The 10,261-nt window shown below is 40.8% G+C and overlaps 1 protein-coding gene and 1 long non-coding RNA gene across 2 annotated transcripts; both read left to right on the forward strand.

The window, feature by feature from the left end:
- Positions 1–4,999: 4,999 nt before the first annotated feature.
- Positions 5,000–5,528, forward strand: LOC117961063. Its single transcript, XR_004660304.1, has 2 exons — positions 5,000–5,056; positions 5,385–5,528. It is a non-coding gene; the product is annotated as an uncharacterized LOC117961063 (long non-coding RNA).
- Positions 5,529–6,654: 1,126 nt separating this feature from the next.
- On the forward strand, positions 6,655–7,708 carry LOC117961044 (protein arginine methyltransferase NDUFAF7, mitochondrial-like). The gene is made up of 2 exons (XM_034899414.1): positions 6,655–6,737; positions 7,353–7,708. Exons 1-2 carry the CDS (start codon positions 6,678–6,680, stop codon positions 7,557–7,559), a joined length of 267 nt encoding a protein of 88 aa, XP_034755305.1. The 5' UTR covers positions 6,655–6,677; the 3' UTR covers positions 7,560–7,708.
- Positions 7,709–10,261: the final 2,553 nt, after the last annotated feature.

Consider the following 10,261-nt stretch of genomic DNA (forward strand, 5'->3'; position numbering starts at 1 on the left):
CCTTTAAACAGAGACAGCAGAATCAGAAATGAAGACGCTATGATCCATCTGAACTGAGCCATCGTGCTTCTCTCTCCCTCCACGCTGTCTCAACTGTCAAAGACTCTGACGCGCTGCTTCTTAAAAATGGAAATACTGTAGCAGATGAAAGATCACACATGAGATGACGTTTTACTGTATCTTTGCAGTTTGTTTCTGAGAACTGAAGGAGAAGTGTTTGGGTGAGGATGTGGGTAACACCAGCAGCAGAGCTCTGCAGGTTTTCGCCTCTTATGAGGACCAGATAATCATCAGAAACATTAATGAGTGTCCAAATGAACTGTATTTAATCACTTGAAGGTTTACTTTGAGAGCTGAGAAACTAAATAGTCACTGAACAGAGGCAAACTTGGGTTGTGGTCTGTTTGCTAAAGAGAGAGAGAGAGAGAGAGAGAGAGAGAGAGAAAGAGAGAAAACTACAAAACACCTGTAGAACTGACCCTTAATACTTGTATTAAGGGTCATTATTATTAATATTTGCAAAAGGATATTATCAGCCACAGAAAATAACACTGAAAAAAACATGTCACTCAAAATGTGTTGAGCATGCAAAAAATACATTTGTAGGTAAACAGTGCAGGAACTCTGTGTGTGTGTGTGTGTGTGTGTGTGTGTGTGTGTGTGTGTGTGTGTGTGTGTGTGTGTGTGTGTGTGTGTGTGCATGTGTGTGTGTTTGTCTTCTTGTTTTTGCTGCATATTAAGGACCGTTAAGGATCACTGTGCCCATGCTGGGTCACAGTACTAAGAATACAGGATGTGTCTTTTCCTCCCCCTCTCCACCTCTAGAGGGAACTCTCTCACTGGCTCAAGGTGTTTCAGGCCAGGTCCTGGATCCTCACTTTGCTGCAATTAACCCAGAAAAGAAACAATGTGACTGCAACCTTTAGGAACAATCTTTTATATCTCTTCTTGCTTTGAGCTTACATTTTAAAATCTATGATCCAAACAATCATCGTTGTTATAAAAACACAACAACTTATTCTTTTGGTTTGTTGACGGTAGCGTAGAGGTCGCTGGATAATGTCCCCACACAGAGCAGATCAAGGTGACCGTATCAGTGTTCTTCTGCTCAGTAACTAGTGAAGACGGAGATATCGTGAGAGAAAGACAACAAGAGTATGCTTAAGTTCACCTGCACCTGATCTGATCTGTCTGCAGGTGTAACTACCAGCATCCTCCTCTGTGACCTTTTACATTTTGCACATTTTGTTTTTCCCCATCTTGTATATATTTAAATATTTTTTCTTATATTGTTATATTTTATTCTTATATTTTGTTATTATTATTATTATTTCATGTATATTGTATGTATGTATATTTTGTGTGCTGCTGTAACACTGTAATTTCCCATTTTTTTGGGATCAATAAATATCTGTCTATAAATCTATCTATCTTCTTTATAACTAGAGAACAGTTCTCTGTAACACTCAGTCCGTCTGATTTAGATTCAGCTTCTTTGGATATTTCCCCGTGTTAAAACAGTGTCACTGTGGTTCTTATAACACCGAATGTCCAGGAAGTACTGCCCCACTTATCCTGATCAGCTATCACATTCTCACAAGACAAAAAGACTTCATCTCCAGCTCTGACAGTGGAGGTGGAATATTTCCCAGCTGTGTCTGTTTATGAAATGAGAGCTAGATGATGAACTGAAACATGAATATTACGTTTTCAATTTCCAAGAGTTCACTAAACTCATCACATTACAACAAATATTGTGTTCCCTTACCTGTAAAGAGAAACAGCAGCATCAGAAATGAAGACAAGATGATCCATCTGAACTGAGCCATCGTGCTTCTCTCTCACTCTCACGCTCTCGACTGTCAAAGACTCTAACGCACTGCTTCTTAAAAATGAAAATACTGTAGCAACTTCCTGTGATAATAGAGTAATTTCCTAACACTGACTTCATCTCCTCTTTTACCTGTTAAAGTGAATAGTAATATTAGCTTAACTCTCTCTGTGGAAATCCCCTGGCTTTTCGTCATCGTTCTCCTCCATTCTCCACTTCTTCAGAATTCAGCCTGAGCCATTATTTTAGATGCATTTACACGTTACATAGCCAAATGTTATGCCCAAAGCCCAGTGTACACAGAGGGGTTCAACCCAAGAGAGGGAAGCTTTACCACGAGAGCTGAGAAACAAAAGCATGGGTTGTGGTCTGTTCGCTGAAGAGAGAGAAAGAGAACTACAAAACACTTGTCACTTTACACTGGTAAATACTTTAATCCCTGGAAGGTCTGGGGTTACTGAGACTAGTTTTAACAAAATGTTAAAACCCTGATGAGAGTCCTGACTGAACTGAGTGACTGGGACAGGAGACAAAGTCAGAGAAAAGTAACAAAACACAGCGTAGAATGAGTTGATTTCTTTATCTGCAGAATATATTGTTTTCATATAGAATAAAGAGAAGACTGTTACTGACTCCACTGACCATTAATACTTTTATTTGCATATTTATATTATTATCAGCCATAACAAAGAGGATTGCTACAGATTCCATTAAGACTCAAAGCTCATTAAATCCAAACACTTACTGTAGTCCAATATGTTTAAATTAGTCATTTAAAAGTCAATTAAAATAACTTCTTCTGTAACGCAAACTGATGCATCTCCTAAAATAACCATCAAATCTTACATTCAGATACAGTTTGAATCCACAATAACATTTAGATTCAAGATGAGCTTTTATTGTAATTGTTCTGATTAAAAAGTACTGAGACAACATGTAGTGTAAGTGCAAAAAGCAGAGTAATGTACATATGTGATCTAGAATAAACTAATAGACAGCTGTTAATGTTAGCTTTGGACATTAATGGGAAACCAAAAAAAACGCGTTCAGTGGGGGAAACTAACTGTCTGCTGGCTCAGTGCTCCTCCACAGAAATTCAGAATAAATTGGATGGAGATGTGCGGATAAACCCGTCTTTGAAAAGCTACTAGGAGATGGGATACACAAAATATCAGATGAAAAACAGCCTGATATTTTGTCTACCCCCATGCAATTTTTACTAGAGAGCAGCAGACCTCTCCAAATTATTTCAGGTTGTTTATTGTGACCTGGTAAACACACAAAATAACAATAATATTAATAATAATAGTTGTGCATGTTAGTGAATGGGATACACAAAATATCAGGTGAAAAACAGACTGATATTTTGAGTACCTCCTGTGTAACGCTTATGGTAGACAGGTGAAAAAAGTTTTTAATTGAAAACCCATGTTAATCTAAATTAAATTTAAACAGAAATCACGTTAGAGGACAGGGAGGATATGCATAGGCCAATCAGTCGGCCCGATTAATCCACAATATTTAACTACGCTATAAACAATTCACACGTCACCTTAATGTAACAGACACATACACGTATTAATGTAGATAACTGACACCCGTGTTACTATGGAAAAACCTGTCGAGTATTCCACGTCGCTATTTTTTCCATTTAAGAGGTAAATTCAAAGTGCAGGAGTCAAACAATTCAAAGGGCAGCAGAATCTCCGCTCTTTGTGCGTGCGCGCTCCCGCGGCCCGTGGATACGAATCCTGGCGGGGATAAGTACATTGGCGCGACACCGACATGCCAAACCGCCGGGGCGCTTAACTCCGCCATAGCCTATGGTGAACGGAGAGGCAGACAATGCTAATGCTTCAGGTCGGTCTTATATCTCATATGTTTCAATTTCAATTATGTATTTTTAACTATGTATTCTGCTATATCTTGTTGTCTAGTTAGGGGACGACGAGCAAAGTTTAGCAAGCTACCCCTACCAAGTTTAGCTAGCTGGTTACCATAGCTAAATGCTAACGGCGGATTAACGTTAGGCTACTGTTTGAAAACAGTTTAACGGTCGCTAGCTAGTTAACGTTAGCTAGCAGATAAACCCATTGACAGCGACGTTATTGTTCATATTCTGGCACAATTTTTCTGACCGTAGTAGTAGTAGTAGTAGTAGTAGTAGTAGTAGTAGTAGTAGTTGTAGTATTAGTAGTAGTAGTGGTGGTCTTAGTGACTGAAGGTGTGATTTGAGATGCTAAACAGAAACTAGACGCTCATTTCAAATAACGGTAATTTTAACTTTTGTACATCAACAAATCGGATGCAGGGACAATTTATAGTCCCTGCATCAGATTTTGATTTGACCGTTATTCACCAACTAAATGTCGTGTTTGTGCAACACTTTTAATCAGCTGGGAGGTTTGTTCACTGATAAAATAATTATTAAATCAGAGGATGATTATAGGAGCAAACACACAACCGCTTTTATTTACTGTTATGTAGGGGTGTGACGAGACGCTTACTCCACGAGACGAGACACATCACGAGATTGAGTTAACGAGAACGAGACGAGATTTAAAATTTTTTTTTTAAAGAAATCCTCGGTGAAATATATGAATGGAAAATATTTTTTTTTTTCAACTGAAAAATCACAAAATGCAAAACAATTTAAGTGCATTTTGAAATCAACTATTAATGATGAATGTTAATTAACTATTTTTTTTTACTATTTTAATGAATTATATGCAGTAAAGGACGTGCAAACACTGCAAAATGTTTTGTATAAACTCTACCAACTGGCTTCTTCCCTGTACAACTCCTAACTCCTTTCCAAACAAATGATTTAAAAGTGGCAGGGGGATCTTCAATAGTAATTTCACGCTCCATCACGCTGACATCACATCGCCTCACGTAAAATGAGATCTCGTCACACCCTTACTGTTATGAGAATTGAATTTGAAGATTGTTTTTATTTATTACCCTTAACAGCAGACTCAGGTCTTAGTGTGTCTAGTCTGTCTTGAATGAGCTTTATAAACTAAACCTGCTCCCTGTGTTGGTTGTTTATAGAGTTGTCTGTTCCTGGTGAGGAAGAGGATGATGATGACAAGGAGCTACCACCACCACCTTCACCACCACCACCACCATCATCTTCACCACCACCATCGTCACCACCATCACCACCACAGGATGGCAGCGCTCCACCATCTGCCTCCGTGTTATCACGCCAAGCCAGACGAGGTAAGCTATTTTGTGCTTTGTATTAAGTGTTTCCTTAAAGTTTACATGTTCTACATTGCCTCATAGGTTCCATTTTGTCCAACAAGCATTTAACCTGGCCTCTTTATTTGGGTTGAGGTGTGCTATTGAAACCATAGGTAGGTCAACTATGGCCAGCATGCAGGTGCTTGGTTTGATTGCAGTTAGATTAAATGATGGCGGCCGCTATAAAACAAACTGTAGCTTATCTGCAGTAATGTGTGGACTTGTACTGGTAGTGCACAGGTATATAGATAGTTTGACATTATCGTATAATCACACACTTTGGGTTTGTTTGTTTTCTCCACAGGAAAACAACGTGAACATGAGGAGCTGCTGGACTACATGGAGAAGGCTGACGATAAGCTGACATGGTGGCAAAGATGGAGGCAGACACAAGCGCTCTGCTTGGGCTCATGGGGCGCATGGTGGCAATGATGGAGGCGCAAGCAAATAAGTAATTAACATGTTATTTAATCATTCATTATTATTTATTATTATTTGATTGTCTATGCCAATAAACAAATGTTTATATATTTAACAACATTCTCACCCTTCCTTATTCCAACAAGTCAGATAACGCAGTACCAGACTAGTAATTCATTAAAAAGATAAAAAACAAGTTTTGAATACGTGAATGTGTAGTGCAAACAAACCTTATTTGGCACAACCAGTTAAAAGATATTTGATGAATGTATTCCACATTAACTACCTATCCAAAATTACAGGGATAATCAACAGATACAAGTAACACAGAACAGATAAAAACATTGAACAAACAGACGAAACATCCCCAGTTGATGACTGACATTTTTTTGTATTACAAGTTTTTTGAAATTTCTCATGTCTGAATATGCAAATGAGTCTTTTACTACTGCTAACTTTTGATTCATTTAGAAACAGGCAACTGGCAGTAAGGGTGTACAACAATCACTGGAAAAACTATCACTCCTCTCTACTGAAGTAGTTGATTAGGGCGGCTCTAAAATCTGCCCCTTCTGGCTCACCATGCTCAGGTAATGCCTGACCTGGAGGTTGAATGTGTAATGCCTGTCTACACGCTCCTCCATGAAATTGTCACCATGCTCTTCACAAATATTATGAAGCACAGCAGGTCAACGTCCTTTTTTTGCTGCGCTCCAGCTTGCAGTCATTTCTTTTGAGGAGACATCTCCCACGGCCCTTCTACAACCGAACGTGCACAGCTCAATCTGTAATTGTAGGTGTGTTGTTCAGGTGAGAGTCTTCCAGTGTTGGAGAAGGGCTTCATAAGCCAAGTCTGCATTGGATAAGCAGGGTCACCGATGAGGTAGTGTCCAACATTAATGCCAGAGATGATCCTTTTGTTTTGACCAAGTAATTCACCATGAATTCTAAAAGTAAAACTATAATGGTTAGAAGATGGTGTTAGCGGAAGTGGAAAAATGCATCAAATGTTAAAAAAACAACAACAAAAGTGTCCTAAAAAAAGTCATTGAAAAAAGCTTCAATAAAGTGTTTTTGATCCGAGAGGACATGGTTGGTGGGAAGACCTTTTTTTGACCCTCTGCCGCTGCTTATCGTCCTTGGTTTTTTCTTTCAGAGTTACTACGTGAGGAACAACATGCTGCGACCGGACGGAGATTTCATCACGTCACCAGAAATCAGTCAGATCTTCGGAGAAGTGAGGCTAGAAAACAAATCCACCTTAACAGTAAAGACAGTTAGTTGGACATAGTTAATTAGTTAATTTGAGATGAAATGTTTTGTTTTCTACATCTGTACTCAACCCATGTCATCTACAGCTATTTTACTACAAGTTGTGTCAACGTAGAAAACACAAGCTCAGCCATGGCTTGGTAGTGTAGCATTGGTAGCGTAGCATTCCCAGGGCGGCAATGGTTACGTTTTAGGGTTAAGGTCAGGGTTAGCTGCCTGGAAGGCCACGTTGAAGGCCAAAAAAACACAATCAAGCCACACACTAACTGGCCCTGCTATTCTCTTACAGAGATAGACACACACAAACACCAGCGCACAATTATAAACTTCAGGCCACTTACGTAGGCTACGGCGAAAGCTCTGTGTGGAGCCGCCGCCGGACCATGAATCACTTAACTGGTTAATTGGTCTAATTTAGCCATGTGCATCCTGAAAATCACCCATGTAAGAATGTTCTACATCTATTAGCAGGAAAGCTAAGAGGAAGCCGCACATTTCTTCTCAGTTACATAAGAGAAGTTGTGAGAGCATCTCTTCGTGCTGATCTAAGTGTTTGAAGGTGTGTTTCTGTGTGTTCCAGCTGCTCGGCGTGTGGATCGTCAGCGAGTGGATGGGACACGGTCGACCCAAACAGCTGCAGCTGGTCCAGCTCGGACATGGGAAAGGATCGCCGGCCAGCGACGTCCTCACAGTATGGACTTTATCTAGTACAGCAGCAGGATCTGAGAAGTCAGGGAAGTCTTCAAATACAAACAAGTACATTAGAAGTTGGGTGGGGTGGGGTTAGCGTGCATCAACTTCCTAGAGTGTTGTCATTGGTGTTAGTGGAGACTTCAGAAAGTTCTGGCACGTGTCCGTTGTCAGCATCATTTCCAAGCCTCCCATTCAGTTGTACAGGAGCGGCGGTGCAATGCATTCTGGTAGCTTTGCCGGGACTTTGTAACACTGCTGCTTTGAGTCATCCGCTCCTCGTGTGCATAAAGTTGAATCTGGGCAACTTCATTCACATGAGGCGCATCCGTCCTCTCAAAAAGATCAAAAGATTTGATAATAACCAGTATATATTCTAAAGCATTTCTTCTTCATAGAACGTTGAATTGCAGCTGTGTTTGAAAGGCTCTGTGACCCTAAATCAACCTGTTTGGTCTTAAAGTCTAAAGCTACGTGAGACTCGTAGTAAACCTGCAAAATGTCCTGAAAGAAACGCTCCCGTGTTGTTTAATTAATTATTTTCGTTGGATGACCAACATGTATCTCCAGACAAAAAACTATATTTAGTACATTATAATTAAATAATTTTGTCCAATTTATATGTTGGTGGTTTAGGATGCAAATGAGCGTTTGCCCCCTGATTTATACATCAAACTTTATAACACATGACTGTAGTGCAACGTAACATTTGAACAACAATAGACCAGCTCAAGTTAACCCTTGTGTTGTCTTCCCGTCAAAATTGAAAATCAACACTTTTGTTGATGCTTTTTAACTTTTTCTTACGTTTTTGTCCCTTTATTTCAACACTGACGGTGTATTGACCGTTTGACGGTTTCAACACTACGTAACACCAACTTATTAACTTTAGTTTTACAGCTATTTTGAGAATTTATGTTTCAATAAAGCACATTTATAGGAAATTATACCTAATGTTTGAGTTAGAAAAGCAGAAATTAGGAATTATTGAGACTAAAAGGAATGGATGTTGATGGATAATGACAGACTGGAATATGTCAACTTTTACTCAATACTATTTCAAAAACACTTCAATTTGTTTTATCAAATGCTATGAAATTATATAAGACACCCCAAAATTAATGAAAGTAGAGATTTGTACTTTCCAAAGAGCATTGTGTGGAATCATTCAGGTTATTTGGGTAGTTAAAAAGAACATTGATATAGGAAAACAGGTCGATTTGACCAAAGCTCCTGAGCTTAAGCCTTCTCCCTCTCCAGATGGCTCTCCAACTCTAACTCCACGTTGGTCTTACTTACCTTAAACGTTTGTCTCTCTTTATGAAGCTCGATCTTCTGAGTCTCCACTTCCTCTTTCAGGGCCTCCTTCTCTTCCTTGATCTGCTCCAATTCGACCTTCAGGTCTTCAGTAATGAAGGTCTGCAGGTCCAGATCTTTTTTGGCTTTTTGCAGCCTGGTGCAGATTTTTCCCAGCTGGGTTTTCAGATGCTCTGCTTCCCCGAGTGAGGAGGGGACACGTTGAGCCAGAGCCTCATCCAGCTGGGCTCTATGGGAAGCCTGGGATCTTTTCAGTTTCTCCTTTGCCTCCTCCTGTACTTGGAGAGCTTCCTCCATCTTGCTCAATAAATCCTTCAGCTCCTGAGCTTGAGCCCTCGCCATCTCCTGATGGCACTTCAGGTTGGTGGTCTTACTTACCTTGAGCATCTGTCTCTCTTCTCGAAGCTGCAGCGTCTGAGTTGCCAAAATATTGTTCAGGGCCTGCTTCTCTCCCTTCACCTGCTTTAATTCGACTTTCAGGTCTTCAGTAATGAAATACTGCAGGTCCAGATCTTTTGGGGCTTTTCGCAGTTTGTTGGTGGTTTTGACCAGCTGGGTTTTGAGAAGCTCTGTTTCTCCGAGTGGAGAGTGGACACGTTGAGCCAGAGCCTCATCCAGCTGGGCTCTATGGGAAGCCTGGGATCTTTCCAGTTTCTCCTTTGCCTCCTCCTGTTCTCGGAGAGCTTCCTCCATCTTGCTCAATTTGTCCTTGAGCTCCCGAGCTTGAGCCCGCTCACACCAGAAAGCTCTCCAACTCTAACTCCACGTTGGTCTTACTTACCTTAAGCGTTTGTCTCTCTTTATGAAGCTCGATCTTCTGAGTCTCCACTTCCTCTTTCAGGGCCTCCTTCTCTTCCTTGATCTGCTCCAATTCGACCTTCAGGTCTTCAGTAATGAAGGTCTGCAGGTCCAGATCTTTTTTGTTTTTTCGCAGCCTGGTGCAGATTTTTCCCAGCTGGGTTTTCAGATGCTCTGGTTCCCCGAGTGTGGAGGGGACACGTTGAGCCAGAGCCTCATCCAGCTGGGCTCTATGGGAAGCCTGGGATCTTTCCATTTTCTCCTTTGCCTCCTTTTCTTGTTCTCGGAGAGCTTCCTCCATCTTGCTCAGTTTATCCTTCAGCTCCTGAGCTTGAGCCCTCGCAATCTCCTGATGGCACTTCAGCGTCAGGTCGGTGGTCTTACTTACCTTGAGTATCTGTCTCTCTTCTCGAAGCTGCAGCTTCTGAGTTGCCACAATATTGTTCAGGGCCTGCTTCTCTCCCTTCACTTGCTTTAATTCGACTTTCAGGTCTTCAGTAATGAAATACTGCAGGTCCAGATCTTTTGGGGCTTTTCGCAGTTTGTTGCTGGTTTTGACCAGCTGGGTTTTCAGATGCTTTGTTTCTCCGAGTGGAGAGTGGACATGTTGAGCCAGAGCCTCATCCAGCTGGGCTCTATGGGAAGCCTGGGATCTTTCCAGTTTCTCCTTTGCCTCCTCCTGTT

Source organism: Etheostoma cragini, chromosome 18 (genome assembly GCF_013103735.1).
Source record: "Etheostoma cragini isolate CJK2018 chromosome 18, CSU_Ecrag_1.0, whole genome shotgun sequence".
Taxonomy (NCBI): domain Eukaryota; kingdom Metazoa; phylum Chordata; class Actinopteri; order Perciformes; family Percidae; genus Etheostoma; species Etheostoma cragini.